Source organism: Bombyx mandarina, chromosome 05 (genome assembly GCF_030267445.1).
Source record: "Bombyx mandarina strain Sakado chromosome 05, ASM3026744v2".
Classification (NCBI taxonomy): domain Eukaryota; kingdom Metazoa; phylum Arthropoda; class Insecta; order Lepidoptera; family Bombycidae; genus Bombyx; species Bombyx mandarina.
This window is the reverse complement of record NC_143212.1, coordinates 5,559,340-5,586,561: the sequence shown is the minus strand read 5'-3', so window position 1 is coordinate 5,586,561 and position 27,222 is coordinate 5,559,340. Positions and strand designations below refer to the sequence as shown.

General features: G+C 39.9%; 2 protein-coding genes across 2 annotated transcripts; one reads left to right on the top strand and one right to left on the bottom strand.

Annotated features, from left to right (window-relative positions):
• Positions 1-89: 89 nt before the first annotated feature.
• LOC114250118 (adenylyl cyclase X E) lies at positions 90-22,067 on the top strand. The gene is made up of 21 exons (XM_089727588.1): positions 90-205; positions 4,642-4,824; positions 6,687-6,833; positions 7,668-7,833; positions 8,644-8,846; positions 12,136-12,285; positions 12,495-12,613; positions 15,543-15,687; positions 16,127-16,263; positions 16,650-16,799; positions 16,907-17,051; positions 17,123-17,200; positions 17,273-17,403; positions 17,656-17,826; positions 17,921-18,239; positions 18,331-18,694; positions 18,987-19,165; positions 19,248-19,509; positions 19,591-19,715; positions 19,821-20,379; positions 21,691-22,067. Exons 1-20 carry the CDS (start codon positions 194-196, stop codon positions 20,193-20,195), a joined length of 3,561 nt encoding a protein of 1,186 aa, XP_089583714.1. The 5' UTR covers positions 90-193; the 3' UTR covers positions 20,196-20,379; positions 21,691-22,067.
• LOC114242181 (uncharacterized) lies at positions 22,063-27,222 on the bottom strand. The gene is made up of 2 exons (XM_089727589.1): positions 27,089-27,222; positions 22,063-22,543 (listed from the first exon to the last, which is right to left on the bottom strand). Exons 1-2 carry the CDS (start codon positions 27,152-27,154, stop codon positions 22,184-22,186), a joined length of 426 nt encoding a protein of 141 aa, XP_089583715.1. The 5' UTR covers positions 27,155-27,222; the 3' UTR covers positions 22,063-22,183.

The window sequence follows — 27,222 nt, the reverse complement described above, 5'->3', positions numbered from 1 at the left end:
GGTTCGAAGTCGCTAATATTTTAATCGATTTCGTAATCTGCGTGTTCTTTAAGTGGCGTTTATCAATATTAATCACCTCAATATATTATCATCGATACGCGACAGTTTACTATTGTGTTTGTTGTGAAACGGTCACAATTTCACTTGTTTATTTACCTATTCATTTTTGTACGTGAATTATGAAAACATTCCGATGACTGTCATGGTAAGTGAATGAACAAGTTCTAGAGCTCACATGTTTTCATCTCACAAGGAAAATGCCATTACGTTTCATCAGCTAAATTTCAATACAAAATACATAGGTGTGCGATTACCGTACCACATTAATTCGATTCGGTGCGATAATTTACGAGTTCTCTTCATCTCTAGACAGACGCTCCGATTTAATAATCAACTTTTTTATTGCTAATTATTATCACGATTATTCCAGTACGGAGAGCAGAATGACCATTGTTCCACCGTAATTGACAGCTCGACCTCGAGCTGCATAGTGGATGACGGCATTCACGCATGATTCCGCTGCATCGTCTACAGACTCTAGTAATCGATAAACATTAAGTAGCCGTCCTATGTACGCTAATTCAGAATACGTTTATTTTGCAATTATTTTTATTCCTCCCGATGGCCCGATGTGTTTACGGCCTTCCTGGCTTAAGTCGTTATCGGACCCGTCGACTTAGGATGACAACGCGAATGTCGCTTGAGATGTAAATATCGAATACTAAAATTATAGGACAGTGGCACCTGTCTATGTAAATACTCCTGACGCGTCTAATGAATTACAGAGAGGCGAAAACCCTGTTCGGTTTTTAAATCGGATGACGTCATCGATGACATCAGACTTTTCTTAATGTACAAAGTTATTCTTTATTTAAACTCAATAAAAAAAAAAAAAAAAATGATGCATGTGCAACTTGGTGCTCGTGAAAGAAGTAAAACTCCTTTTGCCGTTTTAGTATTGTGATTTTCTTAATTTTTCATCCTTAAATCAAATTTCTCTTGTAATAGGAAATGCTGTGTATAAGAAAAACGACCCAGCTCGGTTTGTCCTTTCCCTTTCTCCACGGTCGAGTGGTTGGCGAGACGCTCTGTCTATATGCTCGCTCTCGCTCTTTCTAAATTGTATCTTTTCTCTCTAGCCGTAACGAATCTGTCGCGAGTTAAAATTTACTCATTTTTACATATACACATTATGTATTTCTATAAATTAATGTATTTCATATATCAAAGATACGCTACTATCGATTGATCGTACTAAATAATACAGTAAAAGCTATGTTCTGTTCTGATGTACGATTTCTGTTCAGAAGTCGTCGTGGCCTAAAGGATAAGACGTCCGGTGCATTCGTATATAGCGATGCAACGGTGTTCGAATCCCGCAAAGTCTAAGCAAAAAACAAAGGCAAAAAAACTACCTTAAAACTTATGCTTTTGTTAATCTTTTTAAAGTCTTTAAAACAGTCACCAACAACATAACTATTCTAACCATTTCCTCGATAAAGTGTTTCCCAAATACTTAAAAAAAACTAAAATTAATTAACAAAATCAGTGAGTGGGAAATTTAATTGTTATCATTAATCTTCTATAAAAACATTTGCTGTACAGGGAAAATCCGTTTTCTGACGTCAAAATTACAAAAAACGCAGTAATAAAATCTCGAATCGCTTATATGCGTGAGAATAATTTTTAAATACCACCGAAACAAGAAACTGAGAAATCAGAATTAAATAATAAAAAAGTTCAATACTCTCTGTCTGTTTTATTTTTATATATTATCTCTTGTAGAAGAATTTATTTTTATTTAAACCTTTTTAGACGTCTTTCACAAAATAATTTATGGTATAGTGTACTACTAGTCTCGCTCCACCATGACTATTGCTAATTGTCTAAAAAATCGTTGATTTCTTGAAACTACTAAACTAAACACATACCACTTATCGCACTTAACAGAAACCTTACCGAGATTGCCAACAACAAATATACCAAATTTTATCTCAATCAGATTAATAATGACTTAGGAAAAATAGAGGATACAAACACAAGGATTTATTTTTATTTATTTATAGTAATAATAATACGCATTTATATAATTATAATATTATTCATATTACACGCATATCACGTGTGTCTGGATTTTTAACATCACTTGATGTTGTTTCACACAATCATGAGGTGAAAGCCACCACCCATCTTGAGACACGAGTTCGAAGTCTCAACACTATTGTGATAGGATGTTGGTTGGTGATTGAAGGATTATTAGTGGCCCGGAGGCCATTCCAGTTTCAGTAGGACAGGTGGGCGAGCACGGGCTCGGCAAGGAGGGATGGGATTTCAAAACAGTTACCCGAGCTAACAAATGACAGCTAACAACTCAGGAGCAGTTACTTCGCGAGTGAATCTACTACCGGATCGTAATCGCGACCCGCTGAGAAGATCCGACAAGAAACTCTGCGGGTTGATTTTTTAAGTTAGATTGCACGTCGAACTCTTTACCAAGTTCGACCAGGACGGCTACCGGGGTCCCTAAGCCTGCTCTTAGTGTTCGAGCTGAAAGCATCTAATGCAAGAGTAACTGGATCTGATGGATTCGTAAGGACGTGTCTAGGACGATATCTATTCGGGCTTACAACACACTATTTGAAATCGTCGTGGCCTAACGAATAAGACGTCCAATGCAGTTTTGTTGAGCGATGCACCGGTGTTCGAATCTCAGGCGGGTACCAATTTTTCTAATGAAATACGTACTCAACAAATGTTCACGATTGACTTCCACGGTGAAGGAATAGCATCGTGTAATAAAAATGATTACTGGTAGTAGGACCTCTTGTGAGTCCGCGCGGGTGGGTACCAACCATCTGCCTATTTCTGCCGTGAAGCAGTAATGCGTTTCGGTTTGAAGGGTGGGGCAGCCGTTGTAACTATACTTGAGACCTTAGAACTTATTCTCAAGGTGGGTGGCGCATTTACGTTGTGGATGTCTATGGGCTCCAGTAACCACTTAACACCAGGTGGGCTGTGAGCTCGTCCACTCATCTAACCAATAAAATAAAAATATTTTAACTATTTAACCTATTGTATTGTACATTTAATTATATTAATTTTATATTATCTCTTATACTATATAGTTTTTTTTTATAATAGTATTTATTTGCATACCTTTTTTTATCGGAAATATATCAATCGCGTTATTCAGGGTCACGACCAAAACACACAATCAGATTATTGACATACTTTTAAATATTACTCATAGATTTCAGTAGCAATTATTATGTCCCAACAGACGACTATCATACGAAGATTCTAGACTTGTGACGATTATCTTTTTTTTTTTATGTCTGCTGAATCGGACTTTTTGAACCATAATATCAAGTCATCGTGGACTACTGCCGTCCTAGGTGAAATTATAAATACCTGAGACAGACGTAAATAAAACGCTAATAATAAGGAAGCTATTAATCGTTCGGATAAGAAAAAATAACCTAAAATTCCTTTGCAAATCAGTACTTTACAGGCTTGGGCAAAATTCTTGAATACCTTGGAACACATTGTCAGAAGTCAAGTCTTAGCCAGGCTTAGTATAGTCCACCGACAAGAGTTCCGATGAACATGACACTGACAATGGCTGTTTCGATGTCTCGCGACGCTACACGCACGGGAGGAATGTACTTTGGGTGAATCATGTTATCTTGCCACCAGTCTGTCATTATAGAGTTCTCATTCAAAGCTCGAAAGCAAGTTTTTGAGTGGCATAAGGTTTTCTTAGATTCAACTCTAACTGCCCCTTCAAATTTTCCCCAACGCAGAAGTAGAAATCTCAGGCACAGGTTAGCCTCCTGAACCTAAAAAGAGGGATGATTTGAAAAAAAAAATACCCATCGACGATATCGAAAAGAAGAGGCCCAGAAATCGAAATCTTATCTCGAAATCCAAATCTTCGAGGCTATCTGTGCAACTGACGATCGAACTTGCCTATGGACGATCGCTAACGAAAAGTGTTTGATAATCATTACCAACCTCAGCATTGATTATAACAGCACACCAAGTATACTTATGTGTTCAATCTTATGTCTCAATATGGTTTTTTTTATTGCTTAGGTGGATAGACGAGCTCACAGCCCACCTGATATTGATTGGTTACTGGAGCCCATAGACATCTACAACGTAAATACTCCATCCACCTCGAGATATAAGTTATAAGTTATCAGTATAGTTACAACGGCTACCACACCCTTTGAACCGAAACGCATACTGCTTACGGCGGAAATAGGCGAGGTGGTGGACCCGTGCGGACTCCCAAGAGGTTCTACCACCAGTGATTACGCAAATTATAATTTTGCGGGTTTGATTTTTATTACACGATATTATTCCTTCACCGTGGAAGTCAATCGTGAACATTTGTGGAGTACGTTTTTCATTAGTAGCATTGGTACCCGCCTGCGGGATTCGAACACCGGTACATCGCTACATACGAATGCACCGGACGTTTTATCCTTTAGGCCACGACGACTCCAAAATATTATATTATATATAATTGATTTCACGTTATAGTATCTATGCAGTGATAGCGTAACATTAAGCAATCTATCAGTCTTAGCTACTAAAAAAATCTCATTAACAATAACATTTTTCTTTTATTAATAGGAGGATCGCGACTTATCGCGAACAATGGGCTCTGTGGTGCTTCAAGTAGGCGCTTTAGAGCTCTTAGCAAGGTATTCAACGAACTCAGGGAGAGCGACCAGCGTTCTCTCATCGTTACATGAATTCAGAACACAAGAAGTTGAATTGGCTGGTGGGAAACAGTGGAATTGGAAGTATTTAAGGGTAAGATGAGATCAAAGATAAAAATGAAGTATCATTTATATTTTTAAAAGGACTTGATTTAATTTATTAACATTGTGCCAAACACAAATTTATACAGTATTCGAAACTTAGAACATTACAAAAGATGAAATAAAAAGTAATGGATTATATTATTATTATTTCTATAAGAGTACCAAAAAGAATTGAAAATATTTTCATTTGTCAGCAGCGGTTAGCGAAAAAAAACAAAGCACATACCTCTATTTTCTTATTCTCTAAAGTAGACAAGCTCTCAGCCTACCAGACCATAGGTAACATTTTATTCTTCTTCTGAGTCGGCATCTTCATTCCTGAAGGTCGTATCTAGACTGATGACCGTTCTCTCATCATTATCATAGCCCGTTGCACAATTTCTCTCCATATGTCTCTACCTTTTTTTTTTTTATTGCTTATATGGATGGACGAGCTCACAGCCCACCTGATGTTAAGTGGTTACTGGAACCCATAGACATCTACAACGTAAATGCGCCACCCACCTCGAAGCCACCACCTTCGGCAGTTCTAAGTGCTTTAGGTATAGTCATTCTGGTACAGTGATTAGCCCTTTTGACTGCTGAAGGGGATTCGATGGTCATTAGTTCGATACCCACATCGGGTAAACATTTGTTCAACAACAGGTTTGTTTGCTCTTTATCTGGGTAAATAATTTCTATATGAAGAAATATTTAACGATTATAAGTAGGTTTACCAGTCTCTGGCTCACACAGTATAGGGGAGAATTCTAAATTTGGGGCCAGAAGATCGAGTGTCCCCGTTTATTATTATTATTTTGTTTATAATTTATTCATTCGTTTAACCTACGTAGACCAAAATTTGGATGTTGGAAAACATCTTTATTGTTAAATTAAATGTCGAACTTAATCAAATTCTCGGAAACAGATAAGACTGCTCGGTGTTAATCATTTCGTTCCACACAAATCAAATGATGGATGAAACAAAAAAAGGACGAACAATGCTATTGCTTGGGAAAATAATCTTTACAGCTTAGATAAAAATTAGTATACATTTTAAATGAATGACATTGAAATTTATTTTATTATTTTATTATTTTTTACCAATATATATTTTAATATAAGCCGCGTCAATAAAGCAAGGAATCGAAAATGGCGTGTGCGACTAAAGACAACAATAGTTTAGAGTGAGAGCGCATGAATGCCGCCGCCATTTTAGATTCGTTTCTTTATTGGCGCAGCTTTAAATACCAATTTTTGCAAGGTTTGAAACACGCTTTAGGTATGCGACAAAGAAAAGATCTTCCACCGAGCGGATGATATTGCTCGGTAGACCGACGGTCCAAATGTTGTTGTTCGGAACTTGTATATATGCAAGCTTATCTTGAAAATGTCGTAAGCGAGATTCAGACATCTGTCATATATCTTGTATTCTGTGATGGCTACCGCCACAACGCTTTATACTAATTTCATTTAAAAATCGAAATGTTTTTCTTAAATTTAATGTACAGACACTGAAAACGTAATGATTATTTTATTCATCAGTTCATTAACAAGAGTTGTGTCGACATGATATTTCTACAATACCTATCACCTATTAAACACGGGAATAATTTTACTTAATTTCTCCATTCATTCTCGCGGTGAGTTAAAGTTGTCCATATAAGTGGTGATAAAGCTTTGTTTTTTTTTTTATATAGTAAGGTATGTACAAAACAAGGACGTTGAGATTTACAAAGTATCTGAAAATGAGATTTGGGGTTTAAAAAAATCACTTTAAAAAAAATCAAACGCAGCATTTTCCCCCTCATTTGCAATGGTCACTGTATCTGTAGTTGGGCAATTCAAATAACTCTAGCTTTATTGTTTCAGGATCAATTTGATCAAAAAGATTTAGAAGGACTCTACAGAAAATACGATGACAAACTGAGAGATGTATTAATTCATATTTATGTATCTCTTCTAGTATTCTTTACGACTGTACACATCGTTTTAGTTGTGATATCTACATTTTCAGAGGTGAACTAAACATCATTTTCTATAATAATCTACATACATTATACTTACTGTATATACATTTAGACAAAAAATTTACATCTTTGAAGAAAAATCTTACATAAATCAGAAATCAATTATCGTTATCCTGTCCTTCTCCCAGTCACCTAGATTTGGCGCAACATGTTTTCTCCTTCCATACTCTTCTATAATACACCATTTCTTCGCTCACTCCCCTCTTACCCATATCGTCTTTCACGCAATCCATCCATTTCTTCTTAGGTCTACCTCTTCCTCTATATCCTTTCACATTCATAGTTAAGATTCTTATACCAACCTCATTTTCATTTCGTCTCGTCACATGTCCATACCATCCCAAACGCGCACTTCTCAGCCTCTCTGTCACAGGTGTCACTTTCAGGCTTCCTCTAACATCTTCATTCCGTATTCTATCCATTATCGTTACTTCGCATCTCTGTGCGCCTTTTATCCGCCACTTTAGTTGTCCAACAAGCATAAATAAGAAACCAATAATTAAATCCCAAAATTTTGTAGTCTCCATACGATCCTGTTCACGTGTTACCTGTTTAATTTAAAAAACTATTGTTTTCAATAAAAATGAAATTAATAAATGAAAAAATATATTAAAAATGATAGTGATGATGAATGTTACAATACGTTTGGCTATTTATTGTTGAATGTTTTTAAACTTATGAATGTCAAAATTAGTTTATCAGTTTATACTTTTGTTCATAGCAGTTAAGCGATAGATCTTCAAGACTTTTTGCATAAACGAATGATAGCTACTTATTTTATTTATAATGGCTTACTTAATTTATTATTTAGAAATGTTTTCAGCAAATACAGTCAGAGTCAACATACTTAACAATGGGAATGTACGTTTTGCGTATTGCAATACCAGCTCTATCACTTTGCAAGAAGGTATATGAGCCCTTGAAGAAGAAGTGCAATTGGATGCCGATATTTATTACATTTTTTGTTACTTTGCACTTAGTTTTAACAGGTATATTTAAAATTTGCTATTAAAAGTTACTAAAGTTTATATTTGATGTGATTGAAATTATAATGATTATTTTATATGTGTACAAGTGTGATAATCCTTAAAATTATATTTTAGTTCAATTTTCAACTAGTCTTATTTTAACAAACAAAAATCAAAACAATAACCGCTTAAACACAAACACTACGTATATTTCAATCAATCTCCTAAAAATCCATTTACTTTGTCATGATTACGATAAACAAAGTAAAATCATCCTATTTTAAATTAATCTACATGTGAATCCCCCGAAAATCGATTAATTCAAATTATAACGGTATCTCGAGCGATAGTCTGAGGTTTTAGATAAACTCCCATTGAAATACTAAGAATACCGAATAGATAGATAGATACATACATTGTGTTTCAAACGTTTTCTAATATTAAAGACTCATATATTAAATTCTATCCGATTACGCATAAATCGATAATTACGATCGATAATGACCTTTCTCATGGTTCTAGGATGATAAAAAAAACAAATGTTTAGATTGAAAAATAAATGCGAATTTTTTATCGCCAATATTTTTTTTAAATCACCTAGTGTAAAAGCCTAGTTTAAAAAAAAAAAGTGATTAATATATGCTGAGATGCATTAATTCTGACCGTGCTTTGTGTGTTCCATAACGCGCTGAAAAATTATTTGAGTATCACATTATCTTATTTATAACCCGGTTTCGAAGATAACAGTAGACTTGTAACGTTTTTTATCATCCACCAACAACAGATCAAATGCAATCCAAAAAGCTGAGTTGCCTCTAATTAAATTTACAGATATCGCTGTGTGCATCTACAGTTCGTTCGAGGGGATATCGTTGAGACCAGCATACGCAACGATGGCTTTGCTGTCTATTTACATATTTTTACCTATGAGAAACAATTTCCTGGTGATAATACTGGGTGTTTTGGTCAGCGCCATCTATGTACTGATCTTTGCTTTGTTCACTTATCGGCAGAACCCACAGATCGGTGTTGTCGTAAGTTATATTTTATTATTTGCATGAGAAAACCTAATGCCTTCTCAGTTGCACTTTCACGATGATAAACATAATTCTAAATTCAACAAAACAATCCATTAATACTCATGTATATTTCGGGAAAATTTCATTTTTCCAACCTATTTTTTATATACATTTATTAATATACTTTTTTCAGTAGCACACAGTCAGTTCTGGTAAAATGTTATAAAATAGGCAGGATATCGACTACTTAGAGAGCTTGGGTATATTCGGAATTGAGCATATTCGGAATTGCTGAATATGTTTTATATTGCACATTTTATTTGTTATCTATCAAAGGGGATTATCCAAAACGGATTTGAAAATTATTCTTGAATTTACAATCAATCATTCCTTTATTCGTACTTTGTTTCGTGATAAAATTAAAGGTAAATGACATGGATGCATGTTTCAATGCGATTTTTTCTTTCTTAATATTGTCTACTGAACTGCCATTTGTCGAGCTGAAAGTTCGTAGTGACATAATAATATATTATGTATTTAAAGGCTTTCTAACTATTTTTTTCTTTCGCAAAGATTTTGTTTTAAAACTACTTTTAAGTTTTTTATTGCCATAATAAAATACTGTTTCTAACCTTTCGATGACTTTTTCATTGGCACACAAAATTCATTGATGACATATTTAATTTTCTAATGTCTGTAATGTATATACAAGATCGTCCAAGTATATTTTAGTGTTATAATATTTTTTCTTTTTTTTTTTTTTTTTTTTTTTTTTTTATGATTGAAAATTTACTGGTGGCCCGTAGGCCTTTCCAGTTTCACCAGGACAGGTGGGCGAGCAAAGGCTCAGCCAAGAGGGGCGGGATTTGCTAACAACCGCCCGAGCGCCTCCGAAGGAGACCTAACAACTCAAGAGCAATTGTTTCGCGAATGAATCTACTACCGGATCGGAATCGCGACCCGCTGAGAAGATCCGGCGAGAAACTCAGCGGGCTGAACATGGGTTAGGTTGCACGTCGACCTCTTTGTCGAGTTCGACGAGTACGGTTACCGGGGTCCCTAAGCCTGCCCCTAGTATTAGAGCTGAAGGCATCTAATGCAACGGTTATTGGATCTGATGGATCCGTAAGGACGTGTCTAGGGCGTCGACGGTGACTGGCTCCTGCATGATCAGGATTCGGGGAGTAGTCAGCGGCGGCAACGATAAGGCGATTATCATGACGCATAGCCTTATCGAAGTATCGTTCCGACCCTGACTTCATGTATTTCCGAATTGATTCGAGGCCCAGGTCGTCGTGTAGGTCAACGTTCCTCACGAACCACGGAGCCCCGACAGCTAACCTACAAAAGCGGGATTGTAGGGATTGAAGGGTGTCTATGTGTGTGCGGGCCGCGTGAGCGAACACCACACTCGCGTAAGTCATGACGGGCCTTATGCAAGTTTTGTAAAGTGTCACCTTGTTCCGAAGGGACATTTTACTCCGCTTACAGATCATGGGGTAGAGTCTACCGAGAATAAACGCGGCACGGTCACGGACTGATTTTATATGCGGGCGGAATGTCATCGATGCATCCAGGGTAACGCCCAGGTACTTGACCTTCCTAGCCCAGGGTATGGGTTGTCTAAAGAGAGTAATCGGGGGTGTGAGATTCCTCCTCCTAATCCGGGAGGAAATCCGTGTGGAGCTTCCCCTCTGAAATAGCACCGCAGTACTTTTCGATGGGTTGATGTCTATGCGCCATTTTCGGAACCACTGTCCTAGGGCTAGGGCTGCGCTCTGAAGCTTCTTCGCGATTAGGGACTTATTTCTACTAGAATAGTAAACAGTCGTGTCGTCGGCGAATAAAGCTAAATGGGTCGGCGGCGACCGGGGAATATCGTTGACGAATAAGCTAAATAGGAGGGGTGAGAGGACAGAGCCTTGCGGGACTCCAGCTGTGAGAGGTCGTGGGGAGGAGCGGGTTCCCTCGACTCGATATCGAAAAGAGCGATTCGACAAGAAGTCCCGTATGATGAGCACGAGACTATCCGGCACGCCCATGTTGAATAGTTTGAAAATCAAACCATTGTGCCAGACTTTGTCGAACGCTTTTGCGACGTCAAAGAAGAGAGCTCCCGTGTATAACGGTTTTGGTCGATTAAGCCCCACAAGAATGTGCTCCGTGAGGCGGTGCACCTGTTGAACGCATGAGTGATTTGTACGGAATCCGAATTGTTCATCGATGAGAATGCCCTTGGATGAGACGAAGTCTCTGAGGCGTTTGTAGAGCAGACGCTCATACAGTTTGCCTAGAGACATGAGGAGGCTAATCGGGCGGTAGCTCGTCGGATGATTTTTTGGTTTACCGAGTTTATGTATGCCGATAACGTCCGCTTCTTTCCACACCGCGGGAAAGATACAGTTCGCCATAGCGGCATTGAAAATAGATGCCAACATCACGATGAGTTGGACGGGTAGAAGTTTAATAACGCGGTTAGATATACCGTCGGAACCGGGAGCCTTGCGAGGACGTAGGTCTTTGATCAAGTCTTTAACTTCCATCGGGGTGACGGGTGGTAACGCATCCGAGGGTGGCAAGGAGGCTCTGCGTTCTACCTCACTGTCTACTAATTCTACATGAACAGGGTCCATGGATTGAGTGCTGGGCGTGCACTGGGTTTGCAGTGTATCGGCCAGCAGCTCTGCTTTTTCATCATCATCGAACGCCGCGAGTTGGCCTGAGGGGCCTACGAGGGGGGGCATAGTTACTACCGCATCCGATTTGAGAGTACGAGCTAAGCGGTAGTAAGACCTTTGGGAGGGCGCGAGTCTTTCTAAGAAATCAGACCATCTGGCATCTCGGACTTCGGCGATGCGAGACTTTACGTCGCGTTGTAGGGCACGCATTCGAGTACGATTATCCACGGTAGGATACCTATCGTAGGCGCGGATCGAGGCGTTCTTAGCTCTAAGGAGTTCCCTAATATCGTCCGGCAATTTGAAGCGGTGAAGGAAGTCCTCCGCTACAACTTGCTTCGATGACCTATTTAATGTCGAGGTGATGTGTGACGTTAAGATGTCTATGGCTTCAGCGGTATCCTGAGGAGACGGGGTAGAGTCCGGGCTAAACGGGAGCGATGGTGGATCAGATTCAGCCAGGCTGATGCCCAGCGTGTGCCAATCCACCAAATATTTTTTCTGCCATTCGAACAAAAACACACAAATTCCCCGCAAAAGAATCATAAGTACCTAAAGGTCTTTTAGAAATCAAAACACGGTCTTCACACAACCATTGATTAACTAACGACCTAAACTACTTTCAGGTAGCATCAGATATAATTTATCTGATCGGCGTAAATCTAATGGGCGTGTACTTTAGGCTAATGAACGAAATAATTACAAGACGGTCCTTTTTGGACAGAAGAGCCTGTGTGGAGAGTACGTTAAGATTGAAATTCGTTAAGGATCAAGAAGTAAGAGTATTTTTAATTTAGACTATGTAAACCAATGTATAATAAACTGAATATTATTAAAAACTCTAACACGTATTCTAATCATATACGTGTAGGTTTTTTTTACCATTTCTTTCTACCGCTAAGGTGCTTTCCGTTCCTATGTGCTGTGTACTTAGATGTACCGTCTTCCCAAATAGATTACTTAACAATATTATTTTCATTTGTAGGAACGGCTGATGATGAGTATTTTACCAGAGCACATCGTATCCAAAGTAAGACAGGACATTAGAAATATGTTTTTGGGACTACACACTCGCGACTTAAGCTACACTATGAGATCATTCAAGTAAGTGTTGATTTCATATATTTTGAAAACATAATTACATAATTTTATTATGTTTGAAAACATAATAAAATATTATGAAAACATTTTTGCATTTAATTCGACCATATCCAAAGGCTCTCTTTAGGACAGTTTACGGATCTGTGTGCGGACTCTTGAGAAGTGTTAATGGTTTAAGCGCTTTTGTTTCCCACAAGAGCAACCGGTGCTATGGAAAGTCATGCATTTCCGAATGTGATTTCGATTAAATTTAGGAATAAAGAAAGAATTTATATCCGTGCCCTAAAAAGTACGACACCCAATAAAACTATTAGCGACTAAGCATTTGTTGGTGCTGTAATCAGTATTTCTCTATTTTATAGACCAGATTTATTATGATCCTCTTAAAGTATGACGCCGACAATTATATTTGGTGGGATATGTGATCCGTCCAACGTATTGTACTCCAACCTCTTTGCGTTTATCCCTCTACTTTCTCTGTCACTATCAACCGTTGCAGGCTCTCAAAATTTCTTCTTCGGGTTTTGTTATATTATTAATTTTGTTACAACAATAATTGAGATTAACTGAATGAACGTGCTGCTGTCCACCTGATACCCAGCGGTTCCCGGAGCCCTTGGATATTACAAGGCAAATGTGAGCTATCCCCTTAAGGAATTACATCGAAGACTAAGTTTTATTTAATAAAGGCTAGCCCATGTGTCGGTCTACGATGCCTATTAGATCCTTGCGGGCTCACAACGTGTTCTATCATCATCAAAACAAACTAGTCATCGAAGAATGGAATTTTCCTAACACCCAATTATTATAGCCTATTTATATGTATTTATTATCAACAAAAATGCGAAAAGATAAAAAAAACAGTAGTGTAAGTAAACAGACCATGAATTCAGCGTAATGACAGTGACCCACAAACGTATAGATAAGATTAATGGCGGTAGGGGATTTTGTGAGCTCACATGGGTATGTATCGCGTATTTTTGTTGCTAAGAAGATGCCACTCATCTTGGATCTGATGTCTAATTCTCCACCACATGAGTGTTTCACGGCAGAAGCAGACAATATGGTGGTACTGTGGGCTTATGACACGGTTTACCTCAGATGAAATACACAGTAAGGAGGTCTACATCATAAGGGTTGCACTGAAAATAATGTATAGATGATATAGTAAACTTTAATAAATGATATACCCCAGTAAAAACAACAATTTCACTTCAATAACGGTGTCAATTAAAAAAAAACAATAGTTATTTTTATCGTCACTGATATCGCATAATCTCGATCGATTTGAATATTTCAAACAATAGTTTCATTGTCAGTAAATAAATAAAACTTCCTTTTAAGAGGTAATTAATTTAGAAAAGTAAAATAAAACATTGTTGTAACTATACTTGAGACCTGAGAACTTATATCTCAAGGTGGGTGGCGCATTTACGTTGTGGATGTCTATGGGCTCCAGTAACCACTTAACACCCGTCTAAGCATTAAAAAAATTTAATTAAAAACAACTGTTCGTGACTTCAAATGCATTGTAATCAAATTTTATCTTACATTAATACATTCGATTGGTTGATTGATTGGTACGGAAAATTATTTTTCGATTAAATTCCATGTCCTTCGAAATCTTAACATTACTTGAACTAGAACAAAACTTTTTAGAGGTAAAGGTAATTTTGGGCAGCAGTTTTGAGTTTCGTACTGTTTTATGTATTATTAAAAAGGTCACTCACTGCAGTACCAACACTGTCGCCAAATGTCGATTGAGAAAGGTATCACTTCCACTATGACCGTCTTTTATTTTATCTACCTATCGGCCAGTAGCTTTAACTTTCTTTTTTATTTTATCTTATTGCTTAGATAGGTTGACGAGCTCACAACCCACCTGGTTAAGTGGTTACCGGAGCCAATAAACATCTATAACATAAATGCCGCACCCACCTTGAAACATGAGTTGTAAAGTCTCAATTTTAACAGTACAATGGCTTCTCCGCCTTTTAAGCGAAAGAGTATTAGTGCTTCACAGCAGAAATAGGCAGGGTGGTGACATCTACCCGTGCGGACTCACAAGACAAATTAAAATTTTGCGGATATGATTTTTATTACACGAAATGAATCCTTCACGTTAGAAAAATTGGTACATTCCTGCGGGATTCAAACACCGTTGCATCGCTTGATACAAACGTACCAGGTGTGTTGTCAATTAACCCATGAGGACTTCAAGATCCTCTGTGATCGGTGAGCAAGCACACGGGGTTCATCCTGAAAGAATTTGCTAACATCTGCTCTAGCCAGAGCAGTACTTTCCTGACCGCCAGAATTGCAACCTGCAGATAAAATCCGGAGATAAATTCATCCGGTTGTGTCTTGTGGGCTAAATCACACTTCGAACTCTTCGTCAATACAACTGTCGCATCGTTGAAACTGATACATGTTAGCCACAACAGAACTTTACTTTGCGCGGCGTTGAACCTGTTTTTTATACTCCAATTTGAACGATAGGAGGTCAGGGTTAGCGGTGCGAGGACATTTCAGTAACCACCAACTGAAGCTTCTTGCAAAAAAGATTTTCTATTCGAGTGTTTTTGCAGTCGAAGATTTTTTTTTTATTGCTTAGATGGGTGGACGAGCTCACATCCCACCTGGTGTTAAGTGGTTACTGGAGCCCATAGACATCTATAACGTAAATGCGCCACCCACCTTGAGATATAAGTGATGATGATGAGATATAAGTACGATTGATTACCTCGTTAAAAATTTACGTTGGGAGTTTTATAGCTCTTCAGAAAACCTTAGCATTAAAACGTCTCAATATTTAACACATGAAGCAAAAAAGGAAGCAAAAAAAATTGCTGCTTAATTTTTTTTTAAATATTAAATTATGTAAAAATTGTGAATAATTATAATAATTAGTTAATAATTGTTTTTGTTTTAGTCAGCTATACGTCGAAGAACACGAAAATGTCAGTATTCTTTATGCGGATGTCGTTAATTACACAATGATATCAACAAGTTTATCTCCCATGAGAATGGTGGAATTACTGAACGAGCTTTTCGGAAGATTTGACGAGGCTTCAGAGGTATAATGCTACGTATTCAAACAATTTTATCATTAAAATAATATCCATAGTTAAATTGCACGACGAAGCAACATTTTTCCACAATACGCCATTTGATACTATTTTCAAACGCTAACCCAACGCTAGTGATCAGTGGCTAGCAATGCCATGTTTGACACGATACATATTATGTTATTAATTTGGAAACCATTATCAATCTTGAAGCTAAACCTCAGGATCATTATCATGGTTGTCGTGGTCCTTAATCACGAAAACTGTATTCGTAGCTGTAATGAAGTATTCGACGGATATATTTTACAATAAAAAAAAGCGAGATTAATTAAACTAACTATATATTTCTATCCAGCCATTCTTTGAACCATTTAGCTTTAATACAATGTTTTATGCCATCGATTGGTAAACATAACACTGTACCTTAATATTTTTCAAATTTGATCAGGAATACGATGTACTACGGATAAAATTCCTTGGTGACTGTTACTACTGCGTCAGTGGAATTCCTAAGCCTTCTGTTTATCATGCGAAAAACTGCGTTGATTTAGGACTGGAAATGATTCATATCATCAAAGATGTCAGGTAGGAAATGATTTTAAACGATACTTTTCACCTTAGTTCTAACTTAACGCATACATCAGATCCAAATCTGATTTACTAATTTAAAGTAATTTACAAAGTAGTGTTTGGTTAGAAAAACAAAAATATTCTTTTTTGCTTCGAGTGATCCTGCTGATGTTAAGTTGTTATCAGAAATTGTACACATTACTACGTGAATGTGATCATCTACCTTGAGCCATGAGGTCTAAGTCTCGAATAGTACAACCGCTGTCCCGACCCTATAAAAACCAAACGCATTACTCCTATGCAGCAAAAATAGGAAGGGTAATCCTATACGTTCACAAGATACCCTACCCATTAATATGTACCAATAATAGTGCATCAGATATTTTTATATTGTATTACAGAGAAAAACGCTCCTTAAACATAGATATGAGGATAGGTGTACATTCCGGGAGAATTCTGAGTGGCTTGATAGGTATCAGAAAATGGCAATACGATGTTTGGTCAAAAGACGTTACCATAGCAAACAAAATGGAATCCACCGGAAAAGCTGGGTATGATAAATAGATATGACTAATTTTATGTATAAATCCGATAACGAATTGAAGCGTGCAGCAATAAAGTTATAGATAAAAAATAAATAAAACAAATTTAATTTCAGAAAAGTTCACGTAACCAAGCAAACGCTAGAACTCCTTATAGATTTTGCAAGAGAATATATTATTGAACCAAATTTTGAATCTCAAAATGATCCTTTCATCACAAAAAATAAACTGGAAACCTTTCTTCTGTCACGACCAGCCAGGGTAAGTTACAGTGAAGTTGTGATATCGAGTAACATTTCAAGGAATTATCAAATATGTTTGTTAATTTTCAGCCTCCAGAATACAAACCCTTCCGTAGAGCATCCGTTGGATTTAACAAGATAATCACAACTAAAACTTCAACGTCTAGAGTAAGTGATAAGATCGTTGTCGCATTGACACGCTTGTATGTAATTTACAATATTTTTTTGTATTTCCAGTAGCGATCGGATAACAGAAATTCAACGAGACGAACAACAACATTCATGGACGAGAACTTGGTGGAATACCAGCAAATGTTGAAAGCTGCTGACGCGCAGATGGCAAAGGAGATCGAAGAAATGACAAAGGGAAAGTAAGCCTTGGCATTTTATTTAACACTATAAATTCAAAACATTATTGTAATGCAGAAAATATAATGTAAATAAAAGTATAATAAACATGAACTGGTTCTGACCTCCAGCACCAGATTCGAATGTAAAAAAAAAACTAAAAAAAACATCAAAATAAAATATTATAGAAACAATCAGAGTCAAAAAAATCATAGATTCGATTAAAATCAATCAATGCACAATAATAACAAACTGTTCTTCCTTTCTGATTTCAGAGAATTTTTCAAGAAAGAGTCAAACTTGAACCGTTGTTCGCTAATGTTCAAAGACTTCCGTCTTGAAAAAATGTTCCTTTTGCTGTCGGATCCACTATTTAAATATTACATAACATGCTGTCTTATTATTTTATGCTTGATTTTATTGATCAATGGATTAACTACAAATTGGTGAGCAATGTATCTAATAATAAGAAAATTTATTTTTAGCAATACTCTACTTTTTTTTCATATATTTAGTACAATATACTATTATTACTTTCAGGCTTTATGATTTCCATTGGGTTACTTGGCTGCTTTTTGGATTCCTTGTTATCGGACTAATTATAATGCAACCCTTCACGTGGTTCCACTTTTTATGGACAAAATACAAAGGAATCGATGAACCGAAAAACAAATATTTGCGATATATATATGACATTTCTTCAAATATAATAAGATCTGCTAAAATAAGAACAATAATGTATTTATTGATAAGTCTAGGTCTGGCTGCTACTTCAGTAATTGCAGTTGTTGGATGTTCTGTTGTAGAAGTAGAATTAGTGGATGCTGAATCAGTATTATCCAATTGTGTATCGTCATGGGTAATTAATTACATTATATTTTTAATAGAGCTATAATTTTTATTAATAATGTAAACTACGTCAATAATTTTTATCTAAATTTCATTTTTAGCACGTCACACAATGTTGGGGGCTGGCGCTCCTTTTGAATTTCCTATTCAGCAGAGTTTTTTTCATATTTAAGTGGATCGTTGCCGGTGGAATGACAGTGTTCTACCTATGGGTTGTTTGGGAAATCAAAACTTCTCTTTTTGCTGAAGATGCAACATGGAATGTTGGATTAGATCCAAGAATATCTCATACTCTCTCAGTTGTATTCATTACAATTACTTTATATTTTATCGATAGAACAACTGAACACAGAAACCGATTAGACCATTTATGGCAATTGCAACTAAGTGAGGAGCAACAAGAAGCTGAAACTATGCTTAAAGTTAATAATATGCTTTTGGAGAATATTTTACCTGCTCATGTAGGTAAGTAAATTGAATACTTTCGATTTTTCTATTTTGGTAAATGACTTCACGACAAATGACGGATCTCCAGATATCGATAGATGTTACAACGTATATCTGTAGATCTGAGGCCAAAGGCTTGACATCATTGGAGTAATGAGCGCCCCATACTTCAAACCGGATTGTAATTGTTAAAGCATGAATGTCTGAGCATAATAGAAGCTAAGATGATGTTTTAGGACTTATATTTTAGGAAACAATCCCTATAGTCGTTATCATGTATGCAATAACTTCATTTAAAATTGTTTTTCAGTTCAGGTGTACTTAAATTTGAATAGGTCAATAGATGAGCTGTATTATGAAAAGTATGACAATGTGGCAGTAATGTTCGCCTCCCTCACTGACTACAAACTGGGCCTAGAAGGTGACGCAGATATGAGTGATAAATTTGTGTTAAGCATATTAGATGAAGTAATTTCAGATTTCGACCGGGTAATTATTAACAATTCCATTAACGTGAAAGTAAACGCTTATTTTAATTATTACTTGCATAAACCAATTGTTTTTTGTGTAGTTGCTCCTAACAGGAACATCGGCTCATAGAGTTGAAAAAATTAAAATGGCAGGTTGGACTTATATGGCGGCATGCGGACTAGATCCAAATAGACGCGAATCACCCGATGCTATGTCTCATACATCGAACAGTCCAAATAACAGTCCATATAGTAAATCCGTTGTATTAACCATGGTTGAATTCGCTGCAGCTATGATGATGCAACTTCAAAATTTTAATCGAGGGTCATTTCAAAGCTTTGAAGGACTCAATTTAAGAATAGGTGAGCTAGTTTTATTAGTTTCAAATACATTTTTGATATAACTATTTCGAAATAGTAAGACAATTCATTTTATAACTTGAGGTATCTCACACGGCGAAGTAGCAGCGGGCGTGGTGGGGTCTTTAAAGCCGCTTTATGATATTTGGGGACATGCAGTAAACATGGCTTCAAGAATGGATTCGACTGGACAAACTGGTAAAATTCAAGTAAGTTCTGTCCGTTCACTCTCATCATTATTTCCTACATCTGAAATTTGCCTGTGGCTCAGCAGTGCCATTCGAAGATTTATAATTGATACAAAATCATTTCAGGTTACCGAAAATACAGCAATATTACTGGACGAATGTGACATTCTTACGACTTACCGAGGAGAGACTTTCGTCAAGGGAGCAGGATACATCAAAACATATTATGTTCCACTTGATGAAAATTTCAATTTAATAAAAAAGGATCAAAGTCTACATTACTATAGATTAGAAGATAGGAATCGTTATTATAACCTTAGGAATACGAACTTTGAAGAACCTTATTCAGATAATGACAATATTGAATCAGAAACTTGCGATTCTACTTTTAGTGTTAGAGATCTTAGTATTCTTAGTGACAATTCTAGTGTTGAATTGAACGATATTTCAAGAAGAAGCTCTTCTACTAAAGATGACGAAATAATTGAAACTCGATGTTGATCTATGTTTTTTCTAATTTGTATTATATACAACTTGTAAAATTCATAAGCAAACATGTTCATGGAAATAATGGCTTCGTCTGTGAACGGTCAGCCTTACACCACAATTTCTTATCCTGGGTGTCATAAAAAGCAACTAAAGGATTGACGGGAGACAATAGTGTTATCTGAGTATACTATACTATGTATAACTAGTCAGGTCATAAGTATTGTCACACAGCAAAAACTTTTCTTTTAGAATGCTGGCCACAAAAAAGTTTATTGAATTCGAATTTCGAATTGTTCATGAAAATAAAAATGTATACTTTTAGAATTTTACTCATTTTTAAATATGGAGTGGACGCATAAAGAAGATCGTGTTGCAGTTATTGCGTTGCATCGTTGCGGTTACGCGCCAATTCAAATTTTTAACATACTGAAAAATTTGAATATAACCAAAAGATTCGTTTATCGTACCATCAAACGATACAATGAAGACTGTAGTGTAGACGACAGGTCAAGAAGTGGTCGCCCTCGGTCTGTTAGGACTCCAGCAGTGATAAAAGCTGTGAAGGCGCGAATTCAAAGAAATCCCAAACGTAAGCAGAAACTGTTGGCCCTTCAGATGGGGTTAAGCAGAACCACGGTGAAGAGGGTGTTAAATGAAGACTTAGGGTTTCGTGCAGATCGAAGAAAAACAGGACATCGTTTGAATGCTCGTCTAATGGATCTGAGACTGAAGAGATGCCGCGCTTTGTTGAAGCGGTACGCGTGAAAAAAATATCGGGAAATTCTTTTTTCGGATGAAAAAATTTTTACCTTATAAGAGAGCTACAACAAACAAAATGATAAGGTGTACGCACACAGTAGTGAAGAAGCGAGCAACCGTATTCCGCGTGTCCAACGAGGTCATTTTCCATCCTCGCTCATGATATGGTTGGGAGTTTCTTATTGGGGCTTAACAGAGGTACATTTTTGTGAGAAAGGTGTAAAAACGAATGCAGCTGTGTATCAAAATACAGTCCTGACGAACCTTGTGGAACCTGTTTCTCATACCATGTTCAATAACAGGCACTGGGTATTCCAAAAAGATTCGGCGCCAGCTCATAGAGCGAAGAGCACACAAGACTGGCTGGCGGCGCGTGAAATCGACTTCATCCGGCACGAAGACTGGCCCTCCTCCAGTCCGGATTTGAATCGGTTAGATTACAAGATATGGCAACACTTGGAGGAAAAGGCGTGCTCAAAGCCTCATCCCAATTTGGAGTCACTCAAGACATCCTTGATTAAGGCAGCCGCCGATATTGACATGGACCTCGTTCGTGCTGCGATAGACGACTGGCCGCGCAGATTGAAGGCCTGTATTCAAAATCACGGAGGTCATATTGAATAAACTTTAGTGTCATAAGAATCTATGTTTTGTTAAGTTCATTTTGGTATATGAATGGTTACATAATTAATAAACTTGTTTCAATTATTTTACATTAAACATGTGACAGAATTTATGACCTGACTAGGTATAATACCCGCGTAGGGCGGTCACGAACTGGAATAAATGGTAGGGCGTATCGTAAGCCAGCACGGGTGGGTATCAGCATCCTGTCGATTTTTACCTCAAAGTTATCCCATTCCAACAATGGGAGAACCATTATAAAATATATTTGAGACTTCGATCATGTCTCAAGGTGTGTGACGACATTCTAAGCGTATATGAGCTCCAATAACAACTTGAAACTAGGTGGGCCGTGAGCCTGTTCAACTACACGCGCAAGAAAAAAATTATAGTTAAAAAAAATTAATAAGTATGCGCAATAAAAATTACGCTTATCAAGTAATTAGATTCTAACCCAATTAGAGTATGCTTAACAACTAAAATAAAATAAATGATATGAAAGTAATGCTTTTATTTTGTTTTTTGGCTCTAATAAACTATTGCAATTATTCATAAATTAAACAGGCCATAATTAGATATATTTTAAAAGGAATCCGCAATTTAGGAAATTTTAAGATTTATGCTAGCGCAACACGAACTGGAGACGTTTCTTGAAAGCACTTTAAAAATTTAAAAAGTGTATCGTATTTATTGACCCCTTCTTCTTTGTCACAATTCTTAATGACAGGTTCGACCAGTGGCTGTGTTTCTTTTGGGAAGAGCTCAATACACTCTTTAACCTTTATGTGTCCGTCAGGATTTACAAACCCTGTATCATTGCAAGTGCAGTAATAGAATTCTTTGAATTTTTCATCTTCAGATACCTTGCCGCTTCTGATCACATCTATAAAGTTCGGATTCGCTCCTGTCTTCGCGATACAGCTTTTCATGGCCTCCACGATTATTATCGTTTTATCCTTAGGAAAGGGCACTGCGACCTGAAACAAGATAATGTTGGTCGTTTTGTAGATCATAGTAATAAGTCAAGAAGTAAACTAAATCTATGTACTATATCTGACTTCAGAATATATATACAGCGTGTCCAAAAATTCAATGATAAGCCTGTACCGGTTTATGGTCGGGTCAATAGCTACCCATGGAAAAATAATTAAAAAAATCCAGCTCTTTTTTTTTCAAAGTTACATTAACTTTTTTGAAAAATGTTGTAATGTGATAACCCTATGATTAGATACTGTGGTTACAAATGTGAACATATCCCCACATTTTTTTGTATTAGCTACCTAAGTAACATAACTATTAATTGCAGTTCCAAACAGGACCAAAACATTCGTAGTTTTTAATACAAAAATAACGGCGGGACGAATCGCAGGGGGGATTTGCAGCCGTGTTCCTGTACGGCAACGGCTTAGCCCAAGCCGAGACGCTGGGCACCGAAGGCAGGCTTAGCCTTCGGCACAGCGGGTACCGAAACTTTGATGTCAGGGTCGCAAGTGTGGAGGCGGCTTGGACGATCAAGGCGGCGTTTAATTTTGGAGGCTGAGAGGCATCCACGATAATTCGCGGGGTGAACCTGTGTGCGGCACAGGACGCAGCTAGGCGGTTCCATCGCGGTTTTTTGATTGCAAGTGCATAGGACCGTGGGATGATCGCCCAAACACTTGAAGCATCGGGGGCGCGCGTGACACTTACGGGAAGAGTGCCCGTACAATTGGCTGTTATGGCACTGGCTCGGAGTGCGTTTTTGTGGGGGGTTTCTACGTATAAGTGTGAAACTTATACGCTCCTTACGGAGGTAAGAAGAAAGGCCCCTATGGTCGTTGGGTGATTGCACTTTTATTTGAATGCCGTTCGCGAAATTGCGGGTGCTGGTGAAATTGATTTTTTTGGCCTTAAGGTCCAGCGTAAACTCGGTGCCACGTCATTAGGAAGGAAGTGGAAGGGTTCTAGGTTTTGAACGTGGTGGCACGGACCGGGGGAGCGACGGCGATTGGAGGCTGAGGACGCGACGCGTTCGCGGCTTTGTTTACTTTAGCGACCGCTAAAGCTCTGCGGCGCGCTTCTTACTTTTTTGGACTACTGTAAATCCATCAGTTGGGGTGGCGGGGGAAAGGTCGACGTCCATGTCCAACTCCGAGTCAGATTAGGAGGAGGGCACGTGCGACCTGCAAACGGGTGTTTTAGCAAACGTGGAGGTGGTGGGCGCGACGGAGGCCTGGAAAGATCGCGCGGGTGCAGTGAACGATGCTGGCACCACGGAGGCCGCTGACGAACGCACGGAAGTGACGTAGGCCGCGGACGAACGCAGGGTTGGGGCGGAAGCTGTAACGGTTGACGCGGAAGTTTTGGGTGCGAGTATCGGGGACATGGGAGCGGCGGTTGCGACGGAGGCCGTGGTGTACGACACGGGCGCGACGGAGGCCGCGATGGACGACGCAAAAGCGACGGGTGCGACGGAAACTGAGGGCGAGTTCGCGACCTGATGAATCTTGAATTCTAAAAATTCTACCGATAGAGTTGGATGCCTCAGGCGAAGGAATTCCGCGAACAGGTCGACCGTGGACTCAATTATCATAGACGTGTGCCCAGGGGCTTTAATCACACTCGCCTTACGGGCCCCAAGGTTATGATAATCGCAATTAATTGCGGCACACAGCCGTTCGCTTGCAAACGGGCAACTAGGTTGACGAACGAATTCTGGAATTTAGAGGTCTGCCCGCTCACAGATGGTGGTGCGACGCAATTAGCACAAGTAGCCAAGACTTGGCCGCTAGATGTGCCTTGAACCGAGGTCGGGCGATCGAACGGTCGATGAGCACGTTCGCACGCGACGTCGACATTAACTTCACGAAAAGCACTGCGGTGCTCTTCAAAAGGGGTCGCCCTCCGAATACTACTTTGAGCATTCCACTCCCGACTAGGGCCCCGAAGGTCAAATACTTAGGCCTCACCCTCGACAGAAGGATCACATTCCGCCCCCACTTAAAGACAGCACGCGACCGTGCCGCCTTCATAGTAAGACGCCTCTACCCGATGATTTTCAGGCACAGTAAATTGTCCCTTAGAAATAAGGTGACACTCTACAAAACTTGCATGTGCCCTGTCATGACCTACGCAAGTGTAGTGTTCGCTCACGCGGCCCGCACTAACTTAAAATCACTCCAAATTATTCAATCCCGTTTTTGCAGGTTAGCCGTCGGACGGTTGGGACTCGAGGTGGCGCTTGACAAAACCCAGGCCCTGTTGTTTCACGGGCCGGGACGAGCGCCGCCTCTGGGTGCCCACCTCGTGATCGGAGGCGTCCGCGTCGGGGTCGGGGTGACCGGTCTTCGGTACCTCGGCCTCGAACTGGATGGTCGGTGGAATTTCCGCGCTCACTTTGAGAAGTTGGGCCCTCGACTGATGGCGACGGCCGGCTCAGGCTTCTTCCAAACGTCGGGGGTCCCGATCAGGTGGCGCGCTGCCTCTACATGGGGGTGGTGCGGTCAATGGCACTATACGGCGCTCCCGTATGATGCCACGCCCTGACCCGCAAGAACGTCGCGGCGTTGCGACGTCCGCAGCGCGCGATCGCGGTCAGGGCGATCCGAGGATACCGCACCGTCTCCTTCGAGGTGGCGTGCTTGCTCGCCGGGGCGCCACCCTGGGACCTGGAGGCGGAGGCGCTCGCTGCCGATTACAGGTGGCGTAGCGACCTCCGCTCTAGGGGGGAAGGGCGCCCCGGCGAAGGTGTAGTTCGAGCGCGGAGGCTCCATTCTCGGCGGTCCGTGCTGGAGGCATGGTCTCGCCGCTTGGCGGACCCGTCGGCCGGCCTCCGAACAGTCGAGGCGATCCGCCCAGTTCTCATGGACTGGGTGGGCCGCGACCGCGGATGCCTCACCTTCCGGCTAACGCAGATGCTTACCAGCCATGGTTGTTTCGGCCGGTACTTGCATAAAATAGCCGGAAGGGAACCGACGGCACAGTACCACCACTGCGCGAAACGCGACGAGCAACGCGCCGCCCTCGTCGCGGTCATAGGAGAGGACCTCTCGCTGCCGCGCGTCGTGGCTACGATGCTCGGCAGCGACGCGTCCTGGAAGGCGATGCTCGACTTCTGCGAGTCCACCATCTCGCAGAAGGAGGCGGCGGAGCGAGAGAGGGAGAGCTCTTCCCTTTCCGCACCGATCCGTCGCCGTCGAGCCGGGGGCCTGAGGCGGGAATACGCCCGTACGTCCCGGCCCCTGTAGGTAGCGGCCTCCCCCCGGTGAAGGTCAAGGGGCGACCTGAGGGGGTGAGGCCGCGCGGCGCGCTACCAGCACTCTAGCGCGCTGCCGTGGAGTGAATAGAGCGACCGGTCGACGGTGTATCGCGTCCCGCCCCGGCAGGCTGGTTCTGGTCCAGCGGGGTATTCCGGGACACCAGCGGCATCGTCTGGGCGGCCCGACGGGCTGCCGTACCGAGACGGCCGACGTTTTAGAGCCTTCGATTCGCCTCGAAGGCTCCATCGGCTGGGCGTCCTTGGGGTGAGCCGCGCCGTCTGGTTGTAGTGTTGACCGCGGTAGCCCCGCTACCTCATCCGGGTTCTGACCTCGGAGGGGATCGGACGTCGGGTGTAAGAGTGCAGGGGAGTCGTTTAGTGGGTGGGTCCTAAAATCCTTGGGCCCGCGGTCTGCTCACAACACCATGCAGACCGTTGAGTCTCACATACCCCGCGCGCCCCTTTTGCGCGGGGACCTCGTAGGAGGTTCGGCCCTCTACCCGAAAAAAAAAAAAAGGTTAGCCGTCGGAGCCCCGTGGTTCGTCAGGAACGTCGATTTCCATGACGACCTGGACTTAGAGTCCATCAGTAAGTATCTACAGTCGGCATTGATGCGCCACTTCGACAAAGCGACACGACACGAGAACCCTCTCATCGTGGCCGCCGGTAACTACATTCCCGATCCTGCGGACAGAATGGAGAGCAGTTGACGTCGCTCAAAACACATCATTTCGGATCCTCCCGTTCCATTAACGGTGCTTTTAGGTACCTCAAGCACCGGTCATCCGTGTTCCGTCACCGTTCTCGTGGAACCCGTCGCTTGCGACGAAGAGCTAAGTAAATTAACCATCAGACACAGCCCACTGAGATTCTCGCCGGATCTTCTCATTGGGTCGCGTTTCCGATCCGGTGGTAGATTCTGCGAAGCACGGCTCTTGCTAGGAACGTCGTCAGGTTTGAGCCCCGTGAGCTCACCTACTAGTTAAGGTCACGCTGAAATAGCCTCTCAAAGCTCTTAGCTTAGGTAGGAAAAAAAACGCGACGGATGCTTATATCGGAATGAGTTTACGACTACTAGCTAAAAGTTAATAATTGTTTAACTATCGAATATATTAAAATATATAATTTTAAACATAAGAACTGCTCCATTGATTCAAATAACTATGCATCGGCATTAAGTCGCGTATCACTTGTATTTTTTAATTAAAATTTGAAATAGATATCTTTGTGTGCGAAAAATCAAAAATTAAAATATAAAACTTCAATGAATGAAATTTAGTCTTACCCTTTGTCCGTTTGAACTAGCGCTGAGTTGAAAAGCAAAAAAAGTGCCAATAAATACTTTTAACATTTCGATGATTTATTGTTAAACAATTTTGATTAAAACGCGGTTTGATTACTAGGTATTTTATATCTGAC

Excerpts from the sequence above, each read along its gene's own strand:
- LOC114250118 (XM_089727588.1), top strand. Across the intron at positions 7,834-8,643 it reads TTTGCACTTAGTTTTAACAG|ATATCGCTGTGTGCATCTAC; the intron begins GTATATTTAAAA and ends TTAAATTTACAG. Across the intron at positions 16,264-16,649 it reads CATATCATCAAAGATGTCAG|AGAAAAACGCTCCTTAAACA; the intron begins GTAGGAAATGAT and ends ATTGTATTACAG.
- LOC114242181 (XM_089727589.1), bottom strand. The coding sequence starts at position 27,154 with ATGTTAAAAGTATTTATTGGCACTTTTTTTGCTTTTCAACTCAGCGCT. Across the intron at positions 22,544-27,088 it reads CTAGTTCAAACGGACAAAGG|GTCGCAGTGCCCTTTCCTAA; the intron begins GTAAGACTAAAT and ends ATCTTGTTTCAG.